The 15946-nt window shown below is 39.1% G+C and overlaps 1 protein-coding gene across 1 annotated transcript in view; it reads left to right on the top strand.

Moving 5' to 3' along the window:
• LOC118336695 (putative homeodomain transcription factor 2) overlaps positions 1–13341 on the top strand; it is a 33008-nt gene extending 19667 nt beyond the window's left edge. Inside the window, 18 exon segments of the mRNA XM_035673376.1 lie at positions 933–965; positions 968–1002; positions 1534–1694; positions 2392–2557; positions 4632–4793; positions 6044–6272; positions 6379–6525; positions 6634–6790; positions 6925–6995; positions 7240–7368; positions 7460–7545; positions 7641–7833; positions 7928–8059; positions 8203–8289; positions 9519–9674; positions 9763–9858; positions 9968–10093; positions 11064–13341. Coding sequence (XP_035529269.1) covers positions 933–965; positions 968–1002; positions 1534–1694; positions 2392–2557; positions 4632–4793; positions 6044–6272; positions 6379–6525; positions 6634–6790; positions 6925–6995; positions 7240–7368; positions 7460–7545; positions 7641–7833; positions 7928–8059; positions 8203–8289; positions 9519–9674; positions 9763–9858; positions 9968–10093; positions 11064–11084 — 2187 coding nt within the window. The 3' untranslated portion in view covers positions 11085–13341.
• The last annotated feature ends 2605 nt before the right edge of the window (positions 13342–15946 follow it).

Here is a 15946-nt window from a genome sequence, read left to right as displayed (position 1 = left end):
AACTCAAGAATTCATGCGCTAATTATGAGAAAATTGCACATTAATGTCCAACAGGATAAAATGTAATGACACACATGAGTGATTTTATATCCAAAAGGTTACTTCACTGTGGTATTTACCCACAGTCCCTGATAAGAAACCTCATTAAAACCAAACTATTGTTGGGCTCACTATAGTAACTCACCATAGCAGACATTCTGTACTTTTGTACCTCACCTCTCTCACATCTTCTAAATATTAATTTGTTTTTACTGTACCTGTTGTGAGTCACACAGAAAGGCTGTCATGCAGGATTTACGGTCACAAAAAGTTTCAGTACAGTTTGTCATCACAGCTGACAGAGCAGTCACACACTCTTTCCCACACACACACACACAGATGAAGTGTATGCATTGTAGGAGGAAGTGGCTGGCGGGCACAGGAAACAAGCGTGCCACAGGGGAGCGTCATTCCCAGGGTCATAAACTGCACAAGCGACCAACTTAAAGGCTCTAACAGCAAACCTCACAGGGATGAATGACGACTATAACACACTGTTTTGAAATGACACAGCTGGTTTACAGGTCTTTAGGGATGTTTTTGCTGTTTTTGTTATGTTTTTTTATAGTCTGAACTCTCTAACGAACGCCAAGTAGCAAATGTCAACATTTGTTTTTAAGATCAGGCTGAAAATGTCGAGTTAAATCTGGTATATGTGAGTAGAAGAGATCCTGTAGCAGTGAGAGCCTGAATGCACGGTGTGCCTCCTCAAACACTAAATGTGTGTGTGTTTATGAAGCGATAAAGTGCACAATGAACCTCCTGTAGTTGAATTCCTGTGCTGTGTGTGTGTGTGTGTTTGTGTGTGTGTGTGAGTGAGTATGTTTGATAAATTTCTTCCTCTGCTTCTTCTTTGTTATTGACCTCTGTGTCTCTCTGTCCCCACCCTGCAGGGCTTGAGAAACAAGCCAAAGAAGACAGGACATGGTCAGAACCAGACCTTATAGATGTGGACTTGGTTAGAGTGAGAACCAAAGTGTGTTGTGTGTGTGGGTGTGTGTGTGTGTGTGTACACTTCCTTTCCATCAAGCTAATTAGATTAGATACCAGACGGCTTTCTGCTAAAACTAAAACCATTGGTCTGCTCGGCGTTGGCGTCGAAATTAAACGCACACACACATGAACCTGAGATGCCGGCGTCGCCGTGCCAACCTCCTGTCACCGCTAATCCTCGCTCTTTCTGTCTTCATCTCTCTATCTGCGTTCTCATCTCTTCGTATCTGTCTCATATTCATCACATTTTCAATTATTCATCAGATCGGTCAAATTTATCCTCATTGTTGCACAGGAAGACGGATAGATAAACAAGAGAGATTAGATACACAGGAAGAGAAGGATGAAGGGGAAGTAGAAAAGAGAAGATCTGCCGGCATCAGAAAGGGGGAGGATAAACACGCTGCTCTAACGTGACTCCGGTGATGAGCTTTTCTGCTCACCGCAGAGTCCCTAATTAGCTCCCGTTAACCTGAGTGTGTATTTACTCTCTTCATCCTCAGGTTCGGCGTTCGCCAAGGCCAAGCCAGAGAGTCCGTGGACGTCGCTGACCAGGAAGGGCATCGTCCGAGTCGTATTCTTCCCGTTCTTTTATCGATGGTGGATCCAGGTCACCTCCAGGGCCATTTTCCTCTTACTGCTGGTCCTCTATCTGCTGCAGGGTAGGTGTCGGTGTTGTGGTGGAAATGCCTAAACTGTGCACCAACATCTGTTTCTTAAATATGAGATACAGGTCATACAGTTGCGAAATCATGCTTCATTTCATATCTACAATTCCTAGTTTTAAGAGAACCGATCCTCAGTGGATGTTTATGGAAAAGATCACAAGATGTTCAGCTGCTACTGTGTGTCTGATCTGCTGTTTTTCTTAAAATACATCTTGCGAGCACGGAGTACTCCCGGGCGTTTTACGCCTACAGAGCTGCACACTTGCCGCACAAACACATTCAAGACCAATGAATGGTGTTTTCCACCACCTACATCAAGATGGCCTTTTCAGCCCTCACAAAAACAGTTTTTATTGTTTTTTATCTCTCGCTCCAACCCTCCACCCTTCCTGCTCACTTCCTTCACACACCACATCAAAACACTCACACACACACCTTTCAGTCCAACATTCACTCAATTTTAAGCCTGTTTCAGCAGCTAGATGTTTATTTGTCATAGAATTATATATGTGTTAAATACAAGAAATTGTCTGTTACACTGTGTGATTAATGTCAGATGTTTTGATCCCAGTTGGATCTTCATCAAGCCTGAAGAAGATGTCATTTTGACCTCACAAAGCTGCTTATTCTCTGACACTGTCATTTAATGTCTCTGTTTGTGATGTTGTAATAAATTGTCTCTCTCCCACAGCGGCAGCAGCAGTCCTGTACGTGAGCATCCCTCAGCCTCATGGGATACCGACCACAGAGGTGTTTGGAGCCATCTGGCTCATGTTGCTGCTGGGCACCGTCCACTGTCAGATCGTCTCCACCAGGACACCAAAACCCACCTCCAGCAGCGGGGGGAAGAGACGCAGGTAACAATGGGCAAAAACAGGACGGAAATACTACATATGAGAGGGAGGGAACTGAAGAAAAAAGATTTAGAAACATGAAACATTTCCAGGGAAAGTAGTGCAAAACAATAAAGGGGAATTGAGCTGGAGAGAGGGGAAGAAAGGAGGAAAGATCAAGTAAAGGATAAAAGAAGAGGAGCAGGAATAGATTAGTCACAAAGCAGATGAAAGAGAACATTCAAATATCAGAAAGTCCCTCTGGTTAAAAGGAAGAATCTGGAACACATAAAGATGGAAAATGGAGATAACAAGCAAAAGATAGAGCAAGAGGGGATGAAGAAAGTTGTGGAAACTAATGAATGAATAAGTCTTTTGTTGCTTTGTCCTCACTGTCTTTGCTTCTTTCACTAAAAATCAAACTGAACAGAAGCATGTTTATCATGGAGAGAGTTTCCACAGGTTTCTGTCAACATCAGCACCCATCAGACTCTTCTCAGACTCAATTTAGTATTTAAATCTTTCTAAATGTACATCATTTTGACAGTTCTTTGTTATTTAAAAGATCTTTTATGGGCAAGAATTAGGACCAGCACTTAAAAAACAGCCTTTGTATTGTATCTAGATTATGTTCTGACCACCTGCCAGGCAGGAAATGAGGTGTTAACATCCCTACAAAGAGGATCCTTCTTGGAAATATAAACCAGGAAAATTAGACGAGTCATTTGATTGATAATGGGAGTGTTTTAAGGAAGTGTCTCCATGATCAAACTAATGTCAGTGGTTAACCACAAATGGGATTCATTGTGTGTGAAAGTAGAAAGTAGCTTGCTTTACTTGATGTGGTTTTTGCAGTTTTTTAGACTTGTAGTTTGTGATTTTCTCTCTGTTGGTTTAAAGCTTGTCGGTGTGTGGCTGCTGTTTCTGGTTCTAAAATGATGTAAAGACAATTTTCACACTCTTGGGAAGAAAATTGGACCATGCCACAGTTTTGGAAAGGGTTTGGGGAGGTTTTTGAGTTTGGGGTGTTTGCTCCTTCACTGAATCGACCTGGGTCCACTCTCACTTCAAGAACAAATAAGGGACAATCATGAAAAGGGGTATTTTTACACAATTTTGTTTCTGTACGTTTCTGTCTATCTGTCTTTCTCTCTCTCGTAGACATTTCATCTCATAGGCAAAAAGAGTCCCAAATTTCACTCATGTGTCATTAGCCTATTTGACTTCTTAAAAAAGGAAAATCTGAGTGCTATTTGTTTACCTGCATTGAGGTCACAAACCAAATTTACATGTAACAGTAGCAGCGTTTATTTTCACATTTGCCATTTCAATGCTCTGATTCAAAACCAGCAATTGTGGGTTTTGTTATTTTTTTTTCCCCTTTATGAACATCCTGTTTATCCTGCCTTTTTAATTTGAAAACCAAAAGACAGAGTCCTGTCCTTCACCTCTCCTCTGTGTCCTTTTATTAATAACCAAATCTTTATGGAGCAATTCTACTAAATCTAACTTTTATGTTAATATTCTGCAGAAGTAGACACTGAATCCCTTCACAAAAGGAAAAAGGAAATATGGTGAAATGTGATGCTTTTCTCTAATGACATCTTACAATCTGGGAAATTCTTTATAATAAAGTTTTGAAAGCCTTTTTTTTAAAACAAAACATGGGCATAATTAAGTGTTGTTTATTTGTTTTTAAATAATTTGATATGATTTATATGAATCAATATGACAGAAAATGAGACAGTTTCAGTCACCGATGCTCTTTATTTTTTATAAAAAAATCTACTTTTGCAGAATAACAACCTAAAAGAGGATTTTAGTGGAATTTGCCTTTTTAACTGTATCAGCCTCTGTGTCCAGCGGGTGCCTGAGTTTCGGGAACCAGTAGCTGCATCAGTGCTTTGCTATTTAAAACTCAAGTTTCTGTAAAGGTTAGATCTTTTTTTTTTTACTGGTAACACCTGATTAAAAAAAAAAAAAAAGTCCTCTCACAATGTGAAAATGCAGCCAGGTTCCCGGTGGACACACTGCTGTAGTTTCTTCATAGTGTCCTCTCTAAGTCTCTCTCCACCCCTCTATTCTTTCCAAACTGAAGGAAGTTGAGGAAGGCATCTCAGATGGAGGTGCATAGGGAAGGTGATGGGTCTAGCACTACCGATAACACACAGGAGGGGGCGCCACACTCCCACTCAACCAGCACCACATACAGCCTGGGCGCTCTCTTCCAAGATTTCTGGCATGATATCTGTAAAGCTGGGTGTGTATTTTCATTTCCCATCTTCCTAAAACGAGATGATGTAAAAAAGACGGAGCTGGGATTCAGTTCGACATATTACCCACGTCAAAGTTATTGTTCTTTTTTTTTTTTATCCAGTTTTAGTTAGAATAAAATAATTTTTATGGTCAAACTAGTAAATTCACAATCTGGAATTTCATCAAATTACAAAGTTATGTTGTCCAACCAGTAAATAAACATACTGATCTGAAACACCAAGTCAAAAACTGAATCCCAGCTTGGCCTCAGACCTAACCTGAGCTTCTTCAGCTGCAACATCACTTCCTCTCCTGTTATTAGCTTTAATATTCCCAGAAACCATGGAGGAAACCAGTTTCTATCTGCACTTCTAATGGGAGAAAACCTTATTCTGACCTGCTCGTTAATTTCTTAATCCTCTACTGTCGACATTTAGCCGGATATGGCCGGCTGTTGATTCCTGAGTGACCAAAATGTAACCAACGAGAGCAGACTTTGGTATCGGAGGGATTTTGCAGCTGATTTTTTTGATGCGCATGACTTGCTGACCAAGCTGTGTTCAAAAGAAGTACGGGGCGTATCTGAAAGTTTCACAAGCTAAATATTTACTTAAAGTCTACTAGACTTTTTTTTTTAACTGTATAATTCTCCCCAAGCTTCTACTTTGACCAGCTTTCAGCAGACCGCAACAGTGTGGAACGTTTCTGAGCACTGAATAACTCCTGATTTGGTTACTTCGTCTATTGATTATCTGCCACGCTCACTTCAGCACGTGGGTTCATTTTTCTCAGTGATTAATTTATTAAACCTCTAAATTTACTCACTTGTTTACCTTTTTTAAATGTTTAAAATTCCAATTTGTGAGACTTTTTAATTACTTACTGAGAAATCTAATATTGCTGCAGCTGATATCACCAATTACACTAGCGTTGAGATATTATAGTTACGATACTTAATGCGCAGTGCTTTTTATCCCTTATTTCATTTTCATTCATTTATTAACTTATCCAGTTCATTTTGTATGAATGTTCCACAGTGTTGTGCTGAATGCATCCTTGTTAGTATGATTTATCTCACTGCATGTCTGCTTCTGAGATTTAACATCATTACTGATGAACTCACCACCCTGCTGTGTCTTTTATCTAATCTCTGTCTGTCTCGATCTGTCCATCTATACATGTCTCTCTCTCTATCAATCTCGCCTTTTCTTCTACCCTTCTTCCCTCTTTTTCTTCCTTTGCTTCCTCTTTCAGATCTAAGAAGTCCAAGCTGTCCATCGACAAGTCGACAGAGACAGACAACGGCTACGTGTCGCTGGACGGCCGGGTGACCAATCGCAGCAGCGAGGAGGGGCTGCAGCTCCACGAGCAGCGATGTGATTCGCTGAACAGGGCTGACGAGGTGTGCTGGAACTCTCACGGCCAGCCCGCACACGCTCACACACCCCACAGCACGGGACTGATTCTGGCGAGCGGCAGTAAGGTGATTAATCAAACCAGTTGCTGATTATTTACATCGGCAAATGACAGACACACAAAATGTCTGTCTCTGCAGGACTTGTTTTATTTTAATTTGTTTTGTCTTTTAGGAGCCAGCATCAGATGAGGCGTCCAGTGAGGAGGACCCTGAAGCATCCTACAGCACCCTCCGCAGGGGAGTTGAAAGAATGAACAGTGACTGTACGCTCAGAAACCGCAAGAGTACACACCACTACAAGAAACACTACGCTGTTGAGGTACACATGAACACACAGAAGACAACATGTTCCCTTTGTCAGAATGTCAGAAAATAGATGTAATTTCCTATTTTCCACAAAATAACAATCCTCTCTTCTGTCTGTCAGGACGTCCCCAAGTCCGGCACCAGCTGCAGCTCCAGATGTTCCAGTCTGAGGACTCAGGACTCCGAGAGCACTCGACACGAGTCGGAGACAGAGGACTTGATGTGGGAAGACTTCCTGCACTGTGCCGAGTGCAGATCGTCCTGCACCTCAGAAACAGGTCAGAGGAAGAGATTAGCTTAGAAGAGAAGATAAACAAATGATAAACAAAAGAAAGTTGTTTGTTTGAATGCTTCTGATGTACCTGCTAAAACATTTTAATGTCCCTCTTCATAGATAATCTTTTCTTTACAGAGGGAGAAGGTGGAGGGACGCCTGTCTGTCCTCCTGCTAAAAAAGAATACAGAGACGACCCGTTCCATCAGGTCTGTAAACCCTCCAACATAAGACCTCTGAATATTTATAGGACTCTAAATAACAACTGGGCTTTGTTTGATTGAAATGTTTTTAGACGTCTAGTTCAGGGACCAGCAACTTTTACTATCAAAACAGCCATTTTGGCCCAAAACAAACTCTCTGAAGCCTCAGAACATATTTGAGCCGTGTGATGTTAAATTCTCGCCGCCGATGAAGTGGCTGTAATGGATGATGTACGTTTTGTCCTCTCAGGGTCACGTTCCCTGGCTGCACAGCTCCAACCCCGGTCTGGAGAGAGTGAGCGCCATAGTGTGGGAGGGAAACGACTGTAAGAAGGCAGACATGTCCGTCCTGGAGATCAGCGGCATGATCATGAACAGAGTGAGTAAATAAAGGATCACGTTGACGTTTGACCAGCTCATCAGAGGAGGAATAAAGAACTCATGACGTCTTTCTGTGCCTCCCCACACAGGTGAATCTCTACACTCCCGGTATTGGTTACCAGGTCTTTGGGAACCTGGTTTCAGTGACACTCGGCCTCACACCTTTTGCGTACAGGTAACGTAACTCCTCTCGATATGTGAAGTTATTTCATCTGCTTTAATCTCTAAAAAAACCTAACATGGGTGTTGGTCGTGTGTTATTTCCTGCAGGCTGGCTCAGTACCGCGACTTGGATCAGCTGACCACGCTCTCAGCCAATGAGCTGCTGTCTGTGGCGCTGGGAGGCGAGTCTGGCTCAGATGCCTTGGTCATCATCATGGTGACACTCAGCTTCCTGGTGCGCGTTTGCCTTATATGGCTCTTCTTCTTCCTGCTCAGCGTAGCAGAGAGGACCTACAAACAGGTGAGACAGTGACATTCTGAACTGGTGAAGCTGCGAGAGAGTTTTTGCACCAAAGTTGAATTTTTATCAATTAATGTTCGTGTGTGTGTTTCAGAGGCTACTGTTTGCCAAGCTGTTTGGTCACCTGACTTCAGCCCGCAGAGCCAGGAAGTCTGAAGTCCCTCATTTTAGACTGAAGAAAGTTCAGAACATCAAGATGTGGCTGTCGCTACGCTCCTACCTCAAGGTACCGCACTGATGATGTACACAAACTTTGGAACATTTTTGCACTGGATTTTGTAATTAATAGTAAATTACGGGGAAAACTTGCATTTATATTTATATATTTTATATTTCACCGAGTGAAATTCTGTACTGATGCATTTGCAGAGACGGGGTCCTCAGCGTTCAGTGGATGTGATCGTGTCGTCTGCCTTCCTGCTCACTCTGTCCGTCGTCTTCATCTGCTGTGCCCAGGTAGCGTCTGTTAACCACAGGTTTCACCTGGTAGTTCACATGGGCTTTACACATTAAACTGGTTAGCTTGGGAGTTCCTGGTTTTAATATTACGGAACAATACACACATTATGAGATTAGCTGAATTTAAACATTGTTCTATGAATTCTTCCTGACCGCTAGAGACGGTATACAATAGACCTTTTTCATAGCCACTGACATGAAATAGTAGGGTAAACACAGGTGTTACAGATGATACTCATTAAGGTTAACTAATTATTATCATTGGTAACACCTGTGTTTATCCTACTATTTCATGTCAACATGGCTGCTGTGAAAAGGTTATCAGGTTATCAGGTTATACCTCGATATCCATCATCATCATGCAGGTATTGCTGACAACCTCTGGTGGCAACAATGAAAAGGAGCCGGTTTAACTGGCTGAGAAACATGTTTGCTGCTGACTTAGGGTTTTAGTGTGGACGTGTTTTCACATGTAAACGCCCTTTTTAAAATGAACTGACTCGAGCTGGATTTATAGTTGTGTGTTGAGGGTTTACAGCGTGACTACATGATGAATAAACTCTCTGATTAGACTCTACACAACATGGGTTACATAGGGGTTTCTTGATAATCAAACAGTCACATGGAGGGATGTGTGGCTTTTCTGAGCGATCTCAACAACAGAATCATGTCAGAACCCCAAAACAAGCCTATCTCCAGATCCAAGGTCTCGTAATCTTTCTGTTTGCACAGTCTGGAACCATTCTCACAACAAAGAGTATAAGTAAATATAACAATGCGGCCATTTTCTACCACACTACAGAGAAACAGCAAGAACTGTTATTGGTCAGCTGGTGAAAGCCCAGTAATCAACCATGTGTTACTGAAGACATGCTTCAACATGCTTAATGTGGTCTTCACTTTTAACTCGACCAGCACTGGAAACCTGTAGAACAACACAGACCACTCGCAGCTTCAATGTGTAGTTACATTCTTTAGTCTCCATTTAGTTTTTTCTTTCTATTTTGAAATTAAAGCAACTATGTGAAGAGTTTCAGTGTAATTATCATTTTTTGGCCAGCGAAGTGTCCTGCTTCAACACTGGGAGGCGCCAAAATCAGATATTTTCAATTTTTACACACAGTGGCTTTAAGTTCTTCAGAAAGTCTTGACGCCTCAGATTAAAGAAAATAAATGTTCTACTAAAATAAAGTGGGCTGTAAATGTACTTGCCTCTCTTCCTCCAGTTGCTGCACGTCCATGAAACGTTCCTGGAGTGTCATTATAACTGGGAACTGGTGATCTGGTGCTCCAGTCTGTCCCTGTTCCTGCTCAGGTTCGTCACTCTGGGCTCCGAGACCAGCAAGAAGTACAGCAACACCTCCATACTGCTCACTGAACAGGTACACACACAAAGAGAAAGAACAACATGCATAACCACACCACCACATGCCTCCAGACACAGATATTGATCCATTGTGTGTTTCACAGATCAACCTGTATCTGAAGATGGAGAAGAAGCCAAACAAGAAAGAGGAGCTGACACTGGTCAACAACGTCTTAAAACTGGCTACCAAACTACTCAAGGTGCCGTTGTTTTGCTCCAAATACCTGCACCGACTGCTTTTTAATGGACTTTTTTTAAATATTCCTTATAATCGTAACAACCGTTGTATCCCTCCCTTCCTCTCTCCAGGAGTTAGACACTCCTTTCAGGTTGTACGGTCTGACTATGAACCCTCTGCTCTACAACATCACCCAGGTGGTCATCCTGTCCGCCGTGTCAGGAGTCATATCTGACCTATTAGGATTTAACCTGAAGGTGAGTGGGTTTTATTTTGCTGTTGTCCAGTGTTTAGGATTATTGAGGCTCGGGTTACTTTCTACATCGGTAGAAGATTAGCTCGCAGGCGGGGAAGTAAAACCTCAACTTTGACTCACACTGTTGAACACCAAGCAAGCAGTCCCCGCAGTGCTGACCTTTGAGAGAACGGAGAGTTCAAATCCGAGAGAGATTGATAGTTGTTGTTGTTGTTTATCTGTGTTGCACCACACACTCCCCTATAACCCTGGAACAGAAGATACACGGTTTACAGACAGTTACAAGACAGAAATACAAACGTGTCTGTGAACTTTCTGCATTGTCCTGTCAGTGACTGAGGCTGCTAAATGAAGCCAGCTAGCTTTGAGAGCTATAATGTGGCTGATGAGCGACAGCGTGTCCCAGCTGTTTAACAAGTTAGCAGTTAGCTCGCCAGCTACAGCACTTCAGAAACTAGTTCTGCACCACATATTTCATAAAGATGAAATACATTTTTCTACTTTCTGGTTCTGACTGAAGACAGACAAGTACAATTTGCATTTACTGGAGTATACAGTATTTAAAACTAATGTTACTTTGTTAATATATTTATACTTTTACGGCATTTCATAGGGAAATATTGTGCTTTTTACTGCACTACATTTGACAACTATAGCTACAAGTTACTGGATATAACATATATAACATAAGACATGAGATCTTAAATGATGTGTTACTATAGTCTATGTATCTTTGAATATTAACCTACTCAACCGAAAGTAGTTAGAAAATTAGCTTCACCTTGACGACTGGCAACATTATGTTTATATATATATATGAATAATTTTACTTTTGGTACTTAAAGCTGCAGCACTTCTCTAACTGGACACTTTCTTTATTGCTGCAGATCAAACTTTAACACTGTTTGTTTAAACGTTCATAAACCAAACATAAGATCTGAGCATAAATCCTGTTTTCTTCCTGTCCGCAGCTGTGGAAGATCAAATCGTGACAATGAACGGAGAAACGGCATCGACCTTCACGACTGATCGATTTGAAACGGTCGACTGACTGAAGGACTGAACATATCGGAGTGCTTTGACCTTCAACGTTCCCACTTTGTGCAATTCACAAACTATTTATTTACCCACTCAGTGTTTTTACTTAGGTTTTATTTGAATTGTAGTTTGTTTCGTTTTTGTGTTTTTATGACACAAAGCAATGCTACATTTTACCTGTCTACAACAAGTGTTAGTATTATTGTTACGTTTAACGTGATGGTTTAGGTTCTCAGCTGCGTTTGCGACACTTCGGTTTTCATTCACACATTCAGAGGCAAAGTATTGGGATGTGGATGGGGCAAAAAAAAAACATTTTTATTGTAATTGTATGTTTTATTTGCTTAAAGTTATTATTATTTATATGTTGAGTAAGTTACAAAACTCTGTTACGAACTTTAAACCCATTTTAAAAATACAAACATTAGTCCGGTGGTTTTCTTTCGATAACAAAAGAAATTGTTTCTAGTTTTATTGCAATATATTGTGATCAGACTACAGTTACAATGACGCTTCATTATCTCACATCTGGCTGGTTTATTGCAGAAAATGATCCACTAAAATTAAAGATATGTTTTCGGTGTAACTTCCTGATATTTGACAAATAAGAATGTAAAGATTTTTATTGAGTTCTCACTTCCTCGTAACTCATTCTCCTCCACTCACACCGGCTCCAGAGGAACAATCATACAGTTCATTGAAATAACAGAACGTGGAAGACACGTGACATTTACTCAAAGTTTAGACAGAGCTGAAAGCAATATGGCCACAGGTTAAAGATACAGACACACACTTGTAGAAGTCTTGTCAGGTTTTGCTGAACAATTCTTGCAGCAAAGCAAATTATTTTTAAAAGTTTCATTTAATTTCATCAACCCACGTCAGTGGGTGTGACAGTATTTGCACCTACGTGTGCTCTGTAGGTGGTAACAAACGTTCAAGTACAACATCCTCTTAAAATGTGCAGGAAATGAATGAGATTTGGTTGAAACGACTTCTGTTAGCGGAGCCTCGACAATGTAAAGTGCAGATTAGGACACTGGCCTATTTCCTGCTTTGTGAAACCGACTTCCTAAATTAATAAACAGAAGGTCTGTTTCTGCAGAAAGCAGTAACCTCTATAAACAATCCCACAATGCAACATTTCATGGAAGCAAAAAATGATGCATGTGACTATACAGCTGTAAATGACAAAAGATCCATATATGTAGAAAATAGTGACAGTGAGTGAACATGAGTCTACAAGTGGCTTCTGTTTTTAGGAAATACCCCTGTTGAATGCTAAATGTAACTTTTTTTTTTAGAGCTTTTCTGACAAAAAGTGACATTTAAAGAAATTTTCTAGTCATTTCTTACCGTAAATACCGTATAATTATCGTAATAGCAGCTAAAAGAGCTGGTTGATTGGTCAGTTTGTCGCCACCAAGATTACATTTAATTTACATTTAAGAAGTAAAGATTTAAGGCTTTATGAAATATGATAGTTAGTCTGTCACAGGTTTCCAAACACAGCAGTTAAACCCGGTCTGAACATCAATGAAGACTTGAGCACTTTATAAACACTTTTTTTTTTTTTTTAAATGGAAGAAAAGAAGTTACATCTTGTTTTTTTTGTACCTCACCGGTTCAAGTTAACGTTAGCTCTGAACTCTTAGTATAGTCCTTCAACAATTCACTCTCTGAAGTCAATCCTACGTGGTACGTTCACAGAAAAACATCCTAAATGTCACCTCAGTTATTGAGTTAGTATTTCCTGCTAACTGAAACTAACATTCATTAAAAGAAAAAAAAATGCTAGCATAATCAATCTTCAGTGTGTTTGAGGAGGAAGACCAAAGTGCTTATTTTACTGTTTTTGTTTTTGTCTGCTGGAAAAAGAATGTATTTGCAGCGTTACGCTTTAAGATCTGTTTGTTTCCCTTTGGAAATACTTTTTTTTGCTCTTTCATCGGTCATTTGTAAAAAGGTTTTGTTTCACACGCTCGTTGGAAAAGGCGAGGCACGTTTTACTGTGTTTTTAAAAAAAGGAACAAAGAAGTTTGAAATGTATGTATGAAAATAAATCTAGGTTAAAGACTCTATGTTGTGATTCTGTTTTCAAAGAGTCTGAAGATTTAGATTTCGGTTGTTTTTTTTTGTGAACTGGTCTGTCCACAAGGTCTACATTTTTTTTTTTTATAAGAAAAATAAAAATAAATGGATGTTGACTCACTGGTTTCTTTTGTTGTCTTTAAGTATTATAGCAAACGCTCAACATACAGTTATGTAATCAGATTACAGTTACACTTTAGGTAAAAAAAATTAGGATTATTAGCAGGATTGTTATTTTTAAAATATTTCTTTAAAAATACACTCATTTCTTGATGCTTAAAGTCTTGGTTCCCATTTTATTTCCTCAGCTTACATTGTGCTGTTATAGAATCCACTTCCATCAATATTTCTTATTGATCTTTGCTCTGGTCTCTATTTACATATTTGGTGTTGAGGTAATCCAAAAGTAATGGGAGGTAATCAAGTTACTTCAATATTGTGATATTTGGATTAGGTTACTGACTCTCTAATTATAATTGTATTGGATTACACTTGGATTTTAAAGTAATCTTCCCAACCCTGTTGAGCAATGTGTGTAGAAATACTGAAAGGCCTCAGTTGACCTTGATGTTGGAAGATTTTCTTCAGTAAGTTTTCAAGAGTTTTTATAATTAAATGATCACCTCCTCCTCCTTGTTTCTACTGTAGCCATTAAGATCGTTTGAGTCTCAGTTGTTCTGGTTTTAGGGAGTCCAGGTCTGAGGTTTTTGCCATCAGCTGAGGACAGATTAAATTTAATTTGTGTTTCTCAGAACATTTTAAAATTTAAATACATAAAAATAACAGTAATTCAATCAGATTGAGTCAGATTGCTCTGCCGCTCATCTTAAATCAAGACAAACGTCAACGTAAAAGGGATTTATATTTAAATACGTCCTCTTATAACCTTGTGGGATCAATAAAGTTTATCTATAGTCTATAGTTTATCTTATATAGCTACAGATCGCTACTAAAACCTGTAACTAAGTACATTTAAGTACTAAGTACTGTACTTAAAAAAAAATCATGACTTTTCTCACAATTTTCAGAAATTCTACGAACCAAACAATCAATCGTTTAATGGAGAAAATCATCAGCAGATTAATTAATAATATTAATAATTAGTTTGCTAAATGAGCTCAACCAGCTTTTACATTAAATCATGACTCAATTTAATTTAATATAACATTTAGAGTATTACTTTTTTATACTTTTTTTTTACTTTAATTACATTTTCCTGATTGTATTTACTTACATGTTCACTGCAGGACTTTTAGTGTGTGGGTCAAACAGAGGACGGTGTGGGCGAAAGTTTCCCGCAGTCCTCCATCATCTTCATCCTCAGAGGTTACAGGTAAAATATTTTCTTTACATTTCATGAAAACAAAAACAAAAAGCAACAACAAGAGGAGGTCAGAGACTCACATCCTGGTCCATCGTGTCTTTTCCTTCACATCCACAGGTGTTTCCAGTTCACCTGATGGGATCCGACCACACGCGCGCACACACACACACCACACACACGCACACACACCACCACGCACACCGCGCAACACACACACACACACCTCATCCAGTCCAGCCAATGACAAAAAGCCTCTGTGACATGTTGCTCAATCAGTTTTAAGTTGCTCCTTTAAATGCTTCCCAGGTTTGATCCGAGTAATCGTTACAAACACACTGATGAGCCCTCAGAGAAACGCTGCTACTTTATTTTGTCTCTATTTCTGATCAAAATGCATTGTTTGAATTCACAGAATAAGACAGACTGTCACAGTTTTATGTGATTAATTCAAATAATTCTACATTTAAAGCCAAAAAAACAACCTTTCAGAGCTACATACATCCCCTTTCTAACTCTGAATGTACAAACAAAAAAGCAGTTAACTATTATTTTTATTTTGTATAATTTGATTATAAACTCAAGCCTTTGCACAAGAATGTTGAATCCTTTATTCTTTCAAATAAAGATTTTTTAAAAAGAAAAAAGGAATGTAACAAAATCCATAAAAAATATGATTATAACTTTTGATATCCACCGTTACATGTGTTTTAATATGTAATGGTTTATGTAACACAGTATACACACAAATTTATTGCATTCGTACCACATTATATCTCCAAGTAAAAATACTCATATGATGTCTGTTACAGCTGAAGTATCATACACTGTTATATAATATACCTAATAATCTGACTTTGATGCTACTGTTCATTATGCTATATTTTACTGTAACATTGCATTTTGTGTTAATGGCCGTAACCGTTGTCATTTATTATTCCTTTCCCTTTTTCATACACATTAAATATTATCCTTTAAGTTTCTCGATGTATCATGTAATTAATTCTGTCTTGTGAGACTGTAAACACCTGAAATTCCCCTCTTGAGGACAATAAAGGTAATCTGATCTTTACATTCATTATACGTAATATCTGGTCCTTATCCACTTAGTTTATGTTCCTCTCTGAGATTCCTGATGTAGACTTTAAGTGGATGAAAAGACGGGCAAATAAATAAAATATAAAGTAGTTTTAATAGAATTTTGTTAAGTTTTGAATTTCTTAGCAGAAATAAATGTTTATTAAAAAATTCGATATCAGAACCTATTTTCACATAAAAAACCCCAAAAAAAAAAATGTTCCTATCAAATAATGTCTTTTCTTAAACATAATTCCTGATGAGGCTAAAGTGAATGAAATATTTATAATCTGAATAATGACACATAAATGCAATATAACCATAATG

The sequence above is a fragment of the Morone saxatilis genome, unplaced genomic scaffold, assembly GCF_004916995.1.
Source record: "Morone saxatilis isolate NCDOM2014 unplaced genomic scaffold, NCSU_SB_2.0 Contig10, whole genome shotgun sequence".
Classification (NCBI taxonomy): Eukaryota; Metazoa; Chordata; class Actinopteri; family Moronidae; genus Morone; species Morone saxatilis.
Note: the sequence above shows the minus strand (reverse complement) of the source record. Positions and strands in the feature narration are given on the sequence as shown.